Source organism: Echeneis naucrates, chromosome 6, assembly GCF_900963305.1.
Source record: "Echeneis naucrates chromosome 6, fEcheNa1.1, whole genome shotgun sequence".
In the NCBI taxonomy this organism is placed as follows: domain Eukaryota; kingdom Metazoa; phylum Chordata; class Actinopteri; order Carangiformes; family Echeneidae; genus Echeneis; species Echeneis naucrates.
Genome location: NC_042516.1, coordinates 22060264 through 22077514, shown reverse-complemented (window position 1 = coordinate 22077514; position 17251 = coordinate 22060264). Strand labels below are relative to the sequence as shown.

The window sequence follows — 17251 nt, the reverse complement described above, 5'->3', positions numbered from 1 at the left end:
CTCCCTTCTTGTACAGAGTTTCACAATTTGCCTCCAACTTGAGTTTTGTGTTGTAATTGTAATTGTCCTCCAGGGACTCTGTAAGGACAAGCTGCTGTTTCACGGATGGATGAACAATAAAGTTTTTGAGTTGTGAGAGAAAACTGTAGCACCAGAAAATCCAGAGAGAGAGAGATGGGGGTTGGGATGCTTTTTGGAAAAACGAAAATGTTAAAGTTCATGAAAAGATTGTTGTCATGTCAGGTAAATATAAAATCAGCGTTGGCTGTTGCTCACTTGTTGTCCCGTGCCTCACCTCTGAGAGATGTTATTCTGTTCCACCTCATCAGCAGAAACCTAAACGGAGGCTGTTTGGGGCGTTTGAAACAACAATCGATGCTGCTGCTTGGGAGAACATTAGCTTTTGTCAGTGGGGGTGTGAAGCCGCTGAAATGGTGGAACAGATCTCCGGCTCCTTCAGGTTTAGGTTTGGTATTCAAAGGTTGTTCTGTCTGCTTCAAAGGCAGCAGAGCAGCTGGAGTTTGAAACCTCAGTGTTTTAATTAAAACGGGAAAGTAGTTTTGCTGCTCATGTCCTTTCAAGACTTCTCATGAGGTTGTAGCTCTTCCTCATCATTTACCATTGTTTACCACAGAAAGCATAACAAGGTCAGAAGTTTAATCCCCTCTGGAGCTGCAGCGTTTATTACCATTTGATTCCCGAAGACACAGATGGAGATTTGAGTGTCTGACTCAAATTTTCAGTCCAGAACCAGCAAATAAGAAATCAGACTTTGGTAAAAAGTCCGGCTGTATTTAAAATCCAAAAAGCTGAAATGACAATTCGAAAAAGAAACAGAAGAAATTAGCTTGATTCGTTTTTCTGCCAGTAAAACTCGCTCAGTATTCTGATAATTCCCTTTTTTTGGTGACAGTTTAAGGTTGCAATAACTGGTTTCTTTTTGAAAACTGGAAAGAAGAAGAATTCCTGACAATTTTTCGTTTTTAAAATTGAAGAGCTGCCTCATCCTCCCGTCTGTTTGATAAAGTTCGTCTTTGTCTATACGCTTTCATCACACATTTCTTTTTGTTTATTTCCGTCTTCACGCCAGGTCTCTCCTTGGAAAAAAGAGTCTGCTGATCCCAACAGACTCCAGAATTAAAAGCTGTTTCTGTACAAATTGATTCGCGTTTCTCAGGTCGCTTTTTTCAACAACCTCGCATCTTGTTGAAGGATCCTTGAGCAAGACATCTGTTCATTCACTTCTCTACGGATGTGAGCATCAGCTGGATGCAGAAAACATAAATAAATCCTCCTCCTGCTGCATTTTTTATTTTTTTATTTTTTTCCTTCCTGGGGTCCATTCACTTGTATGAAGACACCAGAGGATTTGTTCCGCTTGAGAGGGATTTAGCTCCGTATATTAGTATTAAAAATAAATCTCTCCTTGTGTCACTGTTACATTATTGCATCTTGCCTGTGAGGCTCCCCATCACTTCTCCGATAACACCATGCTAACGAGTGTGGAACGCCCAGAGGAGAGCATTCATTCCAGGCAATATTAAACTTGACCCAGATGATCATCCTGTCAGCCGTAGATGAGGAAACAGAGCGGCAACATCCAGCTGCGAGACCGGGGACGCAGCGCCGCAGAGATCAGATTACAACACTTGTCTTCCATCAGGTCTATCTCGACCTATTTATCTTCCGGTCCAGCAGCACACGCGGGGGACCTGAGGTGCTTAAATGAATAAAGATTAACCATAACGCTCGTTCAGAAAAACCTCAGCTTGATCCTGTTTTCTCTGCCATCAAAAGGATTATCTGACGCTATCTGACGCCACGGAGTTAAAACAAAAGCGGTTGTGTCCTGATGCCGGTCTGCTCGTCTCTCAGCAGAGTAATTAATGTAAAGCATCCTCATACAGAACTGCTAAACATCGCCTGTAGTGCCTGCAGTGCTCTGCAGGGAAATATGGACACCTATTGTTTGTATCTGCTGTCAGCCAGATGGCATTCATCAGTCATAAACCGCGCCTGATTACGAAGGTTTTTCACAGTTTTTATTGCCCCAGATTGTGGCTGGAATAATTACATTCTGTATTCAAGCAATAACCAGGCGGCTGGTGTGCCAAACCTCAACAGAGGTTTTTATTGAAGCTCGAATGCATCCGTTATATTTCAAGCAGTCAACATTTTAAATGTCAGCGGAGCCGCCACTACGCGAAGAGCCACAGAGTCTATATTTTGCTCGAATCTGGTGAGGTGTACAAATAATCTGAAGAATCCGTTGACCTTCAGTTGCCAGGCATCCTAACAGAAGGAAATACTGTAAAACCAACACACTTTCAGCAGCCAACTCAACAGTAAAACACTGAAAAATGCAAGCGACCCAATTTCTTAAAAGATGCTCAGCTCAGGTTCGCTTTGGTCTGAGAGAGGGTTCCTGTTTTATGTGGCACTGGCCACACTTGGCCCATAAAAATATACTATTTATTCAACAGTCTTTCTCCATGAAAAGGTGCTTTTTTTCTTGCATCTCAGCCAAAGGCATTGATGTTATCAGTTAATAAAACGTCCTTGACAGGCGAAACGTGTGGTGGCTCACAGAAACGCATTGTGCTTATTCTTCTGACTGCATTTTCATCTTGCAGTCGCATGCTAAGCATTTCTTTTTTTCTTCTCTTGTTAAATTGCTCCTGTGACTGCTCAATAGAAACATGCCCAGAAGACACATTTAGGATTTCATTTAGGTATGCGAAGCGGATTTACCGGCTTTCTCTGCCTCCGCTCGAAAATGAGCAGAAATGAAATTCAACAGTTCTGAGGCCAAAGAGCAGCCGAGGTGCATCCAGGGCTGTTGTTAAGCATCTAGTGACTTGGATCTGTTGTGTGTCCAGATAATTAGATTTTTTTTTCTCTGTTGTGAATGTACAGCTCTGTGGTGTGACTCTGCTGCTGCTGCTGCTTTTTGTTGCCCAGGTGTCCGGACGGCCCTCGGCCCAACACCGTGCGACCGTGTCAGCTGCCCTGCAAGAAGGACTGCATCGTGACCCCGTTCAGCGACTGGACGCCGTGTCCCGTCACCTGCGACGCAGGTACAGTCCACATGGAGTGACACAGCCTCATTCAGATCAGAAAAGAATTTTCCTTTTAGACGTTTCATTCAAGTTGTTTATATGAGTCAAATCTAAAACATCCAAACAAATCAAAGCAGAACTGAAAACCTAACCCACACATGAAAAGCTTTTTTAAAACGTCAGATACAGATCTCCTCTGGTCGGTTGAATGCCCCAACAGCAAACAACTTGAAATGGGCAGTAGTCGCCTACCAGATGACATCAGGTGGGGTAACAGCTCAGAAACACAGAGAAGGGGCCCCCAAATCTGGCCCGAAGTGTAAAAAGACAGCTGCCACTGTGGAAGTGTGAGAGAGAGGGTGAAACAAATTACTGCTGCAGATGAGACGGAGGCAGCTACAGAGAGGAGAAGCAGTCCAGGCTGTTTCTTCTGTTGTTTTTAGAAACATACTTTTACTCTCCACTGGGGTTTAATACACAAATCTAGGGTTAGGGTTAGGGTTAGGGTTAACCCTCTTCAACAATCATCTCGAACAGCTTTATGTAACTGTTTGGAAGGCGGTATTGTTATACTGTTGCCCCACAACAAGAAGGTCGCGGGTTCGGTCCCCGGCCCGGGGCCTTTCTGTGTGGAGTCTCCATGTTCTCCCCCTGCCTGTGTGGGTTAGGGTTAGGGTTAGCGGTCTAGTGTTGGCGGCCTGTCCACGGTGACCCCGCCCTCACCCAGAGTGAGCTGGGATTGGCTCCAGTAGAAGATGGATGAATGGATGAATGGATGAATTGTTAGCTCGGGACTCTAATGATTTCAGTGTTTCGATATCGTATTTTCACATCAGCACTGAACTACAGTCAGAATCCAAATCTGCTGTGTTGCCAAGTTAGTTTTTCAACTTTCAGCTTCTTTCAACAAGGAATTTATTTTGTTTTTTTTTGTTGCTTCGATGTAGCAAGAAGGAAACAAAATGTAGACAAAGAAAAAATGAGGAAGGGCTGAAGGTCACTTTACTATAAATAGAAAAAAAAAATCTGGAAAATATCTTCAGCATATTACAACACAAACTGTGTGATGATAATAAACATTTGCTGCTGTGACTCAATTCCAGAATAGACACAGAAGGTTCAGGCTTTAGTGTAATTTAATAGTGTATAAGAACAACAGAGCCAGGCTAATTATCCCCCCCCCCACACACACACACACATGCCCTCACATCTTGTTACACATAATTAGTTTGACAGGTTGGTGTGTAAGACAATCTTTGGGCTGACCTCCTTTCGTGCGCCGGTGAGCCGACTCACCCGCGGTTACAAGTGTCAGCAAGTGCGTGGCGTTGTCATCGTTGTTGGCAAAAAAGGAAAACACAGCTGAGAGGAGGTCACCTTTGTCAGGCGTCCGTCGGCCGAGCTGTGGTGAATCCATTATATTGATTTACGACTGCAAATCATTATTGTCCATATTTTTATGACCCCTTGATGTGACACGCCAGCATAAATCTCCCGACGCAGAGCGTGCCGCACCATCGGCGGTGTGTTTTAATGTGATGCCGTTGATATCTTCACCTTGTGCGGAGAATTACACACCACCCACACACAAAGGTTTAAAGCCGGGTTCATGAGCACCCAGAGGCTCCTTTCATCTTAATGAACTACTCCGGGGCTTCTTCACGCATGTAAATACCATAAATTTAATCTGAGTCAATTCCGAGCTCAATGGGACTTTTCTACATCATCACTGCCGGCTTGATATCCCAAGTAATCACACGAGCGTGTTGTCTACGATAGCTGTCAATTAGATTCGGCAACAGCGCTCTCCAAGCCCATTCTTCAAGGACTATTAACAGAGCAGCCCGGCTTATCATTTTGACATTTTTCTCATCACTCTCTCTGGTGCAGACGTTTCTCATTCTAATTCAAGAATCGTCTGTCTGTGCAGCTGGAAACGCCGTGAAGAGAAAGCAATCAAGGAAGCGCCTTATCATCCAGCTGCCGTCCAACGGAGGACAGGACTGTCCGGAGCTGCTGGAGGAGGAGAGGGACTGTGAGGTGCCCAGCGTCTGTCCAGGCTTCAGGTAAAACCATCAGGGGTTCCTCTCATCGTGGTCATTTGGTTGAAGGAGGACATAAAGTTGAAAGTGAAGCAGGTTTCGAACGTTGACTGTAAAATAATCAGCACTAAAAGTGATTTTGTATCAACATGTTTATAGCTCAGGTTGAAGCTGGGATCGTGTCCAGGTCGTAAACTGAATAACTGTGGAACTTTTCTGCAACTGAATAAAATAAAAAAAGAGAAAGAGAAAAGAGAGGAAAAAAAAAACGGGGGGCTGCTTCGTTCTGTAATGATTTATTCCAGGTGGAAATCCCACAAATGGAGAAAGTGCCAGCTGGTCCCGTGGTTTCTCAGACAGGACAGTCCCGGTGCTCAGGAGACCTGCGGTCAAGGACTTCAGACAAGAGGTAAAGAAAGCAATCTCTCCCTCTCCCGTTTTCGCTCTTTGTCTTCTGCGAATCAATTCCTCATCCAGGCAGCAGGTGGATGTGCCGAGGTTCAGAGGAAAGGCCAATTTACTCAGAGCGCACATCAATTTCTCCCCTTTCGAGACCCAACATGGACTCAGGCTGACGCCTGTAAAAACATTTTTCTTTCTTTCTTTCTTTTTTTTTTTTTTGGTTGGTTGTTTTTATTTAGTCATTTCATTTTTTTGTAATCCTCATTGGTGCGAAATGGAAATGTGTTCACAATCTCAGCGCAGTGCCTCTTGAGACTCGTTTGACAGTTGGGGTTGTCTCACTGCTGCCTTTCTTTTCTTTTTTTTCTTACCTCGGGCTCTTGTCATGCAATTTTAATCGAATGTGTCTTGTTGAAATTTAGGGGAAGCTGCACCTCGCCTATAGCGTACAGCGGCTCAACCTCTTGTTCATATGGGCTCCACGCATAAGTGACAAGTGCTTTTAAGGACTTCTGGCTCTCCCACTTTAAAAGCATATTTCCTCTTGCCTTTATAGAGGATGGATGTGCCATGTCGTCCTGGGAGGCTTTCAGAAAAATCCAATTTCAGGAGGTCACGCAGAATGATCAGTTTCATTACGTTCCCGCTCCTATAGGAGGCCATTTTCAGAGCTTATATTTCAGTTTCTTCTTTGCTAACTTATGTTAATGCACAGAATAATCAGTCTTATTGTGAAAACGCTTCAAGGTACAGCTCAATGCGGGAATGCTGTACCTTTATTTTGTTTAAGCTGTACAGGTGCACGCTCCACAGAAAGGTGGTTGTTTGGTCTTTAAGATGCCGGCTGAGCAGGAAACAGAGCCGGATTGAGAGACAGACACCGACACTGTTGTGTTGTATGTCTGGAACAGCATGAGAGCTTAACTGTTATATCAGCAGATTTATTTGGGTTAGAGTAAACAGACCAAAAATTCCTCTCGGCATAACGAGAGGACTTTTTTCTTTTCTTTGTTTCTTTCTTTCTTTTTCATTTTTTGGGCCTTGGGGAGAGAGACGTATGATGACGTGCAGCGAAAGGCCACCGGTGGGACTCAGAGAGATGCTGCTGCTGTTGGGAAGGGCCGGGAACATGGCAGGATTTCTTTCTAAAGGGGGCTCCGACTCTTTGCTGTGCTGTTCCAGATCTCTTCTCTGATTTAACACCATGTGACACCCGATGTCTGCACCCTCCTGCACTTGTTTTCACACCTCTGACACTCGTAAACGGCAGATATCACTTCGCCGAGACACACTTGTCTTTTCTGCTCTGCGTTCTCTGCTGCTTACCAGGACGGAGATTTTCCGCAAAGAGAGAAATAAAAAATAAATCCATCCTCTCACCTTGCACACCATCTGACGCACACTTTCCAGACCACGAGCGATGTGCTCGGGCACTGATTTTTCCGTGAAGGTACAGCCCCAACGCACGACGTCTGCATCACAAGAAAATGAAATACTGCAGCAACATAAGTAATACCCTTAATTGATAGAACAAAGACGGGGATGATGCAAGGCAGGGGGAACTGACTCGTGGGCTTCAAAACAAATGCATTTGTCTCTGTTCTGCTCATAATTGTTATTTAGCCCCTCGTGAGAGCCAAGAGTACGGTTCTGATCTATTTTTCATTAACTCCTTCGTTCCCGTCCCTAAATCTTTATTTGATGTTGCATAGCTCACCAGGAGGGAGGCACATAAAGGGGCACTACAACAATTTTACATATCAAAGTAATTGTATTTGTCACGGGGAGCCTGGGAAAACAGATGCACTGTGGCTCGTGGGGAACTTCATCTAAAATCAAGTGCTATCACTGGATTCATGTCGGTGCAATAATGAATTAACAGAGCACCAGAAATGCGAAAGAAAATTCAATGTTGTGAATTAGGAGAGGAAGAGTTAGAAGCGTATGACTTTTTATTTGCTTAGCCAGAGTCCGATGAGGCAACTGATATCACTTCTTTATCTGTCTATTTAATACTGAATTCAGTAGACAGTTAGCTTAGCTTAGCATAAAAAACAGCTAACCCCGCTCTGCTCAAAGGTGCCAAATCTACCAAGTAGCTCAATAATTAAAATGTCATATCTTACCCTTCCTGCTTTCATGGAGCAATGTGTGCTAGACTATTAAATAAGTCAGCATTGGCCCTTCTGACCTTTGCAAACCAGCTCCTGAAGATGATATCTTATTATCAGAGAGATATAAGAGTGGTCTCTATTTGAAAGCTAATTTTACAGAAAATGTCAAACTATTTCAGTCAGCAAAAGGTCCCAAACTGCTGAAAGGAAGAGTCTGTATGTGCAGAATGGCTCATATTGTTTTATTATTGCACACAAAACAGATGAATTAAAGTACATGATGCTTTGACGGCATGTTCAGACTTTGAGTTGATACATTTCCACCATTGTAGTGCGCCGACTTAATCAGTCTTTGTCTTGGTTGATAATCAATCACTCAGCTGTAGCAGTCAGCGTCAAACTATGTCACGGCCTGAACGTGCTAATGGAGCCTTTTTGACACGACTTCCTCTAATTCTTCCAGCTGTGTCCTGTCGCCAGCTGGACGGGACGCAGGCCGACATCAGCGAGTGTCTGAAATTCGCCAAGGCCATGCCTGCCATCACTCAGAGCTGTCAGCTCCCCTGCCAGGATGACTGCCAGCTGACCAACTGGTCCAAGTTCTCGTCCTGCACAGCTGACTGCGTTGGGGTCCGCACCAGAAAGAGGGCATTGATAGGTGAGCACAGAGAGTGGCACAACGCGCACAATGGGCTGCTGTTGTCAACTCTTTTCAGACAAGCTTATTTGCACTGTAGTTTAAGTGTTCATGAGGCAGAAGGCAGTTTGGGGTGGCTAACGTTGGCGGGCAGCACTCCAAGAGCAGTAAAGTGAAACACAAGGTCGTAAATCTGTTCGCATAGTTAGTCCCAGTTAAATGCTCCAGTGGGATTAAGGCCACTAATATGGAATTATTCTTCAGCCTTTGTTAACCATCAGTATGTCCCTGGAGAGCAAACAGGAGTGACGATAGTGGTGCAAGGCATTGATGCACCTCCAGAAGATGCTGCTTGGGGTTCAGAAGTCAACCTCAGACAGAGAGAAAGTGCCAGCAAATGGCCTTCATGTGAGCGCTGAGCATCTTTTGACCCACTCAACGAAACACAAAGCCGCAAGGTCAAGTGAGGCACATAAAGACTCTTTGAAGAGGTGCGAAGGCTTAAATCAGAAAGGAGAGAGCACAGATTTAGAGGTTTTATCCATAATCCTGCAGCTACATTTGGCAAGAGTTATCATCATATCTTAGACGTTGGTCAGTAACCTCAGATCCTTTTACGAGTGGAAAAAAAATAAATCGGTATCCTCAAACCATCGTATTAATCCGAGCTCAATTCTAAAGACAATCGAAATTCAGGGGAGCAAAACACGCGGTCCTCAGCCGCCTCTTGATCCATATGACCTTTACTGAGAGAGCGTTTAGCATACAGCAGTGACGTAGTCAGATGAATCTGTCAGCTCTGGGCAAGAATGAATTTAATGCAAAAAAACAAAAACAACAAAAAAGAACTGCTTGATTGAGACGCTGCAGGTAACGATGCCACGTTTACTTATTTGTTTGGAAACGACTCCTGATGATAGATTGCCACAGTAAAAACAAAAAGTTTCTCTCTATCAATCAACAATATTGGCATGTCTGGATAAGGAATGTGAGACCTGTGTCAGTCCTCAGCCGTTTGAGCTCATCTCTGTTCCTCTCCACTGCTTAGGGAGGAGCAAGAAGAAAGACAAGTGCAAGAACACACAAATGTACCCTCTGAGCGAGACCCAGTACTGCCCCTGTGACAAGTACAACGCCCAGCCGGTGGGGAACTGGTCCGACTGCATCCTGCCCGAAGGAGGCCGAGTGGAGAGCGTCCTGGGGATGAAGGTGCAGGGGGACATCAAGGAGTGCGGACAGGGCTACCGCTACCAGGCCATGGTGTGTTACGACCAGGACAACAGGCTGGTGGAGACGTCGCGCTGCAACAGTCACGGTGGGGCCCGTTTGTCACTGCCGGGGTTATTTTTATTTGTTCAAGTTTTGACATCTCCCCCTCTGAGCCGCCACCGCACTATCATGGAGGTAAATACATTTTTGTTTGCGTGGCTCAGAGCTGTAGAAGATTAAACACAAAAATAAACACACACACACACACACACTCTGTATTTAGAAGACTCCCTCAGTGCTGAAAATGGTGTATGGTATCATTTGTTTAACACCCTCTCATGGTTTAGGGATTTAACCACAGCTGCAGAAATGACTGTCCTATTTGATGACATCTTACTAAGGATTTAAATGCAGTTCTCCATCGGCTCGGGTGGCACAAGCTCATGGGGGGAAGCGGTTGAATTTCCTCAGACAAACACAGATTTGTTGCTGCTCCTTAAGAGTTTGGCACAAACGCCTACAAAGGAACTGAGATACTGAGTCATTCAAGTCAAAATGGTGGTTAGCTTAGCTTAACAAAACCAGCGGCTGATAGTGGACGCTGCAACCTGGGGTTTATAGTTAACAGTCATTGTAAAATTTGAGGGGCCATCAGGAGGGGCCTTCGTTCCCATCCGGGGCCCCAAGCATTTACCTGGTGGATTAGGCTTTACGGCCCCCCATCACAATCAGGTGGATTTTCAAATGTGTGCATAAACAAAGTAAGTAATCAGGTTTTTATGCTGAATTTGCTTTCTGATGAAGAAACCGTCCCAGAAAACTGGTGACAGTGTGTTACATGAATTATTCAGCTGGAGACTGTGTGTCTGGAAGGAGACAGTGCTGTTGATTTGGCTTGGACAAATTGGACTAAATCTGTTTGGCCGCGTAAAGGCCAAGCCAGTGAGGAAAAAGTTTGGGCGAGCAGACATTTTTACCTTCCATGGCAAAGAAGAAATGGACGTCTTGGATCCAGAACATTTTGTAGCGAATCAGATCTTCTTCGGCTCTCCAGCCTTAACGTCTCAGTTTCAGGTGAGAAATGTACTGTAGCGGCAGATGCAAGGAGAACTTTTTGTTCTGTTAAATATTCATGACAAGTGAAAGAGTTAGTTTGTGCTCATGTCGCCGGCCCCTCCCACCGAGGCCGGCGACTCATTCAGGGCAGCCAGTCTCACATAAGGAAACCTTTTTCCAGCACATTCCTGTCGGAATCATTTGTCTCCTCGTCATAAGGTCTTATCTTAGATCCAAAATACTTCAAGCAAAGAATCTGGGCTCAGAAACTCGTTGTGAAATTGCTGTGAAATAGAATGCGGGAGATGTTCAAATGAATACATCAGTGTTGTGCATTTATAAACATGGTTTTAGTCGCCTTGTGTGAGTCACAGATTCAGATATGCGTTAGCTAATCTGAGTGTGGGTGTGACAAGAGCACATCGTAAAGACGGGCACCGTGCACGCTTGTGTGTGTGACATGTCAGCTCTTGTGTATTTTTACACCTATGTGAGTCTTTGTGAGTGCATGTGTGTGCATTCATCTTCAAGCATCATTGAGCTTAGAAAAAACAAAACCAAGACAGAAATGTTCCTTGAGGTGCACAGGAAGACAAAAACACATTCATGAGGGTTTGGCTTGAGTACATGTAAAACCTCAAAGATATTAAAGCTCTTTTTTTATCCCCCCCCGACACACACACACACACACACACACACACACACACACACACTCAGTCACTCTCTCCTTCATTTTCAGTCCCATTCTCTCATCATCCCATCAAGGATGAGACGTGGTCCTTCCATGACTCTGCTGCTAAGACAAAGCTCTCGGCATCGATGTCAATCAGGCGAACTGTGCCCCCGTTATCTCTGAGCTCCACATCAACGGGGGGGGGGGGGTTCTCATTAAAAGCTCTGTGGTGCTGCTTATTTCTCAGACTGCTTCCTTCCTGTATGAGAGAGAGAGAGAGAGAGAGAGCGTGAATTTGAGGGGAAGATAACAGTGAATGTTCCAGAGTGCCACTTGAGTTAACAAAGATGAAACAAAATGCAATTTTTGGATTGTAAAGTTCAGAGAAATATTCATTTTATAGGGATTTTGGAGTGTTTTAAACCTTCTAAATGGTGAAAGTTTAAATCGCCTGGTGAAAATTGCTCATTCTGTTAGTTCTCAGCAGTGCAGTCAACCTTAAGAAAATGTAGTCATGTTGTCATGTTGAACGTAACTGAGGCTGAGACAGAGACAGCTGCAGACTCAAGCTCAATCAGCAGACCTCCACTTCAAGGCAGGGACTGAAAATGTCCAAGCTGGCACAGTTTTCATCAGTCGGTTTTCAAAAATGATGCCTCTGCACAGATGTATTCATGGAAAGGGTAAAATGTCCTTAACAAAATTACAGAACTAGCGATGAAACACATCAGTTCCAGTTAGAGCTGAACAATTGGTTTCTATATTATGGAGACTGCAGTCTGGTCGAGCTCATTATCCAGATTTCATGAGCACTTTTTTGACAAAAGTAAAAAGTGTCACAAGAGACCGTTTTATGGTTTTAGAGAGGAGTTCTGGCCGAAATCCTGTTCCCTAGATGTCGGCAAATGTACGAATATAACGCAAAAATAACCATTCCGACTAACTTATGACTTACAGAATTGCCATATCTGTCAGAATAACCACTACATGATTATTTCTGCTGTTTCCTCCCCCCCAGTTCAAGCTTTATTGTCCCACAGGTGGAAATGTGCACAATGGAGCGATTATGAATAATGCAGCTACTTGACTCCAGATAAAATAACTATTCAGCACAAAAACATAACTATAATACTTCAAAAAGTATTTTTAAAAAAGACTGTTATCCGAAAGCTATAATTATTAAAAACAACAAAACATTGCTACACCGCAGAACATGATTGGAACCACCCAGTGATATGTATGAGTGAGTGTTTAACAAAACATTATGACACAACAAGCACAGTTCAGTCAGGGACGTCCGCCCCGTCATATATATTTGACAATACTCAGCTATAGTATTTCAATAGTATTTTATAGTAAATCAATGCCTGTAAGCTACCCATGATGCTTTGACCTTTACTGTGACTTAATCCTGGAGGACGGCTCGGTCGGCCTGGTCGCAGCAGGATGTGGCGGAGGGGTGTGGGGGCTGTCACTGTGTCACCAGACTTCAGGTCAAGATGTTGCTGAGCAGACTCTGTGCAGTAACAAGAGAAATGCCTGTGAGGTACAATTGGGTTTTTCCCATTTTGAGTGTTGCCACATGTTAGCAGTGTGCCGTCAGTGTCTGAGGTCAAAGGTCAGTGCCTGATGAGGTTAGTCGTGTACAGAAAAGGGCCCATCTGTCCTTTGGTGACTCCTCTTCCTCCTCCTCCTCTTCTTCTTCAGTGCTCCGGCCTGAACAGAGTTACTTTCAGAGCTCCCAGGGATCAGGCCGCCTCATTGCCATGGAGATGATTGTGCTGGTGGCGTAACAGGTCAAAAATCAGGCAGTCGTGTTGGATTCCTGGAGCCAAAGGGTTCACGTTAAGCTTCTCGGGCACAACCACCCATCGAGCGGATGAAATTTTCAGTCCACATTCTGGCTGGGTGTACAATCAGCATCTCCTCGGTGTGCACCAGGGGCCCTGGAGGCTAGCAGGTCCTTGGGAGTGCATAAAAGAGACTGAGTCATATTATTCACTGCTGTGGGTGTAAACCGAAGTCCGGCAGTCTACTGAGAGAACTTCTCCTGCATTTTGTGTTTGTAAGTTTGTCTAATTATTTTACTGAAGAAATTTGTGGGACGGAAGCTTATAAGTGTCGTACAGTTTATGAAGCCAAAATAAAAACATGGGTTAAAAAGAAACTTGCACATTAGTCATAACCTGCAATGTCTCACATTAGGGCCCATCCAGGTCCTTAACCACAGGAGCCGAAACTGTTTTTATACAATCCCACTTATCAGAGCAACTGCTGCAGAAAAAAAATGAATAAATTGAAAAATATGACTATGTGAGTTTAAAAAGTTTCTGGGAACGATGCCCAGGATTCCAGGAAGTTATGGAGCTTCAGGGAATTTAGCAAATGGATCCCTGCAAGTGATCAATCTTTTACACTTTTTGTATTTTGCCGCATTAAGTGGTTGTCTTCTGTTTCTGCATCAGTTTATCCCCTTCGGGTTTAAATGTTATGCCAACATTGCCAGTGCGCGCCTGCGTGTGCCAAGAGAGAAGATTGAGGGACGCACAATAGCAGCGTAGCTACCATGTTCACGACAGCGGTGGCGTTGACATGCAGTCTCATGAAACGAGGTAGATTTTGTCCGATTTCTTGAGTGCAAAATTACCTCATAAGCATAAAGTTGATTGATCTCGGCTGTTCGTGTTAAGCTTGTTTACTAGCAGAGCTTCCTCAGCATGTATCCCATTTGTCACTGAGAGGTTCAATAATTGGCCGGGCAGTGCTGCTGTTGTTGTTGTTGGGGCAGCCTCCTGACAGCGACAGCAGGAGTCTGTGCCAGGCTGCAGCTTGACTCCTAATGGCACCTGAGGTGGCCTCATACCAGGACCTGTCCCAGAAAGCTCTCCGAGACGCCAAACAAGTTCATATCAGTTGGAATAAAAGTGGATTGCAACCTGATGTGCCTCTGTGAACTATGTGGCCCCAGAGTAGGAGGTCAGAGGTGATGAAGCCAATTTCAGAGCTTACGCTGAACTCAGCGAGGTCTTGATGTCGAGATGTTGTTCCGGACCTAAGGCCAGAGGAGTGTAAGGAGGTCAGTCAGGAGTGTGTGTGCGTGTGGCTGTCACTGCATATTTAGTTGGCGCCAAAGAGCTGCCAGGACTCTGGTCTTGACTGGATTAAGCAGACGTTTTATTTTATAATCATATTAGCTTGCAGTTCATCTTACCGCTGAGCTCCGGGCCTGCAGAGTGGGCGACCGGATCACCCTTCAACTGTCCTCTTCGGCTGAGCCAAGTTGAAGCTCCATGTTTAAACTCCAGCCATCCATCTTCCCCAAGTGGCTTTGAGCGGGATGTTGCCACCTTCAGGAGCAGCCATCAGGAGATGAAAGCGGGCAGCAGAAAGGAAACATTTAAGGACACATCGGAGCACGTGTGCGGTTTTGGTCTCCAGATTGACAGAGTCAGTCTCAAGTCCTCTGTGACAAACAACCACGGTCCAAATTAGTGCTCGCACGGCATCACAACAGTCTGTTGTAATAATGTGTGTAGCTGCAGAGGAATGGCAAACATCCAGCTGCCAGTTCAAATTTGCTTTGTTTGTTTTTGTTTGTATATTTCTATATATATATATATATATATAAACCTTTCTGGCTTGAGTAAAACAAACCCTGGATTTTTCTCTCGGGCTTCACACTCTCTTCTGACAGAGCTAAAGTCATCAGATCAATCCATCTACCAACGAGAAGGCTGAAACTGATCACAACCCCCTTTGATTTCAGTCAGATCAAGGCGGGGGGGTGGGGGGGGGTGGTGTGTCAGCAGAAACATTCATTAAATTAGATTAAACCACAGAAAAGATATTCCATCTCTGTTTCGTTGGATACTACCACCATCAATCATTCTCATAACAGCCATAATACCTGCTGGCTGGCCTTGAAGAACACATCCTATAACTCCCCCTCACATATTGCAGCCAGGATCAGCAGCAGTGACACCCCAGTTCTGTTCCCACGGGTCATTGTTTATCCTATTAACTGGAAATAAAAAATAGTGTGCGACTCTTGCGTCTGGTTTGACTCCGCTTTAGTCAGGGTTGTAGCGTCGCGGACTTAGCGCCCGATCTGGATTGATTGCTTTGCAACATAAATGGTTTAAAGCTGTTGTCATCAAGGATAAACTCGTCTTTCCGCGAGCTCACTGTTCCTGTGTGCTTGCTTTATTAGTCGTTTGTGTCTGGATTTATAACTTCAACTGGACTTAGATGGTTTTTCCATCTTCTCCACAGCTTCTCTTGCAACACAGCCACACCAACAGAGCTGCAAGGGTTATTTTTCTCTCTTATTGCAGCGCTATTTCAGGTCTGAACATGGCCTGACTCAGCTTTGGGACTGAGCCGTCACTTGTTCCAATCAGGTACGGGACAAACTCAGAAGTCCTGCACAAAGAATATGAATGACTGCCATTCTCCCCTCTAGTTATCCTCCATTTGCTCCAGCAGAGCTCTCAGCGGCCAGCGCTGGATGTGTGTTGTTGTACCTGGCAGCTCATTATGTCAGTGTGAAGCATGATGGTGCCACACAGGAACATATGCACTCAGCGAGCCTTTTCCAGGTTAAATAAAGTGAGAAAAATACTCCGTAAGGACCGAGTGGGCAATATGGGAAACCTCTAAAAACGTTTGGAAGTTTGTTTACAGCAGACTCGTCAGTCAGTCCCGAGTCGCATGTCTCCCCCAGCGTAACGCAAAGCAGTGTAACAGAGCCTAGGCAAGGCAGCTCCTCAGGTCACCTCATTGATTTTTTTAATCAAAGGATTAACTGGTTTACAGGCCGGGGCTGTTACATAAGCCTGAAAAAACAAATGGGGCTCTGAACTCTCCCTTGCTTTCTCTTTGGATAAGTGGGGGGAAAAAAAGTGTGGAAAAACGGTGTAATGTACGAAGCCAAAAGTTCAGGAGAATAATCTCTTTCAGCACATTTGACCGCTGTGTTCTGGCAGAAAATAAAAAAATCGCAGCCCAGCGATGGGAAAACAAAGACTGCAAAGTAACAGTTAACTCCCCCACACTGTGGACATTCAAATGATGGAGCTTGTTGCACGACTTAACCACTGCCTTGCTGTATTTTTGGACTTTTGTAACAGACCATGAAAACGAGCCTTTGATTGAACATGAGCGGCTTTCATTCCACCGGGCTGAAAATCAATACGAGCATTCAGATTAGCTTGTGAAGTATCAGTTTATGGGCCTCTGCGCTCTCAGTGCTGGGTGTTTCCCCCTGTGTAGCTTTTAAACGGTTCTTGAACTTTAATGGTCTCATGTTAGATTGAAAAGACAAACGGAGCTGTGGGACTTGGGACAAATGTGGTTTCATTGAGGGTAAAGAAAAACAAGATCCTTCTCAGGGAATCGAGAACCTCGGGCCCCGGCTGTGTTTTTTTTCTGCTAAAAGAGTCGTTCTCAACCTGTGAGGCTGCTTGTGGGGAGAAGAGAGAAGAGAGGTTTGATTTCAAAAGTAATTTCCCATGAATCAATTTTCTGGTGAATGCCTCTTCCATCTGAATTAATGACTCTCTTCTCTAAATATTCATAGAAATAGTTTTAAAAGTCTCATTTTCTTCTGACGGCTGTTTGCACCTCACCCTTCAGTTTACAGGTCGCAGAATCGCCTCCGTAAAGATTTGTTTTGGATTTCAGTTTAACCCTTCCCCTCCTTTCAGGTTACATCGAGGAGGCATGCATCATCCCGTGTCCCTCGGACTGCAAGCTGAGCGAATGGTCCAACTGGTCGCGCTGCAGCAAGTCCTGCGGCAGCGGGGTCAAAGTTCGTTCCAAGTGGCTCCGAGAGAAGCCGTACAACGGCGGCCGGCCGTGTCCCAAACTGGACCACATCAACCAGGTCAAGCTGGAGCCCGAGCAGGAGCCTGGAGCTGGTCTCCTTGAATATTTATGAACCGTGGAACAATATCTTTATACTTATTACAAGAGTAATGCATATTATACATATCCAGCTCGGGCGGAGGAAACAGAGAGAGAATGAAATTAATTATTAATGAATAATTAGCCTGACGCTG

The 17251-nt window shown here is 44.8% G+C and overlaps 1 protein-coding gene across 1 annotated transcript in view; it reads left to right on the top strand.

Annotated features, from left to right (window-relative positions):
• Nucleotides 1–17251, top strand: part of thsd7ab (thrombospondin, type I, domain containing 7Ab) — a 116735-nt gene that overhangs the window by 74561 nt on the left and 24923 nt on the right. Inside the window, exons 12-18 of the mRNA XM_029503836.1 lie at nt 2962–3077; nt 4990–5125; nt 5407–5510; nt 8081–8275; nt 9303–9439; nt 9482–9569; nt 16898–17076. Of these exons, the coding sequence (XP_029359696.1) occupies nt 2962–3077; nt 4990–5125; nt 5407–5510; nt 8081–8275; nt 9303–9439; nt 9482–9569; nt 16898–17076 (955 nt within the window). The remainder of the gene's footprint in view (nt 1–2961; nt 3078–4989; nt 5126–5406; nt 5511–8080; nt 8276–9302; nt 9440–9481; nt 9570–16897; nt 17077–17251) is intronic.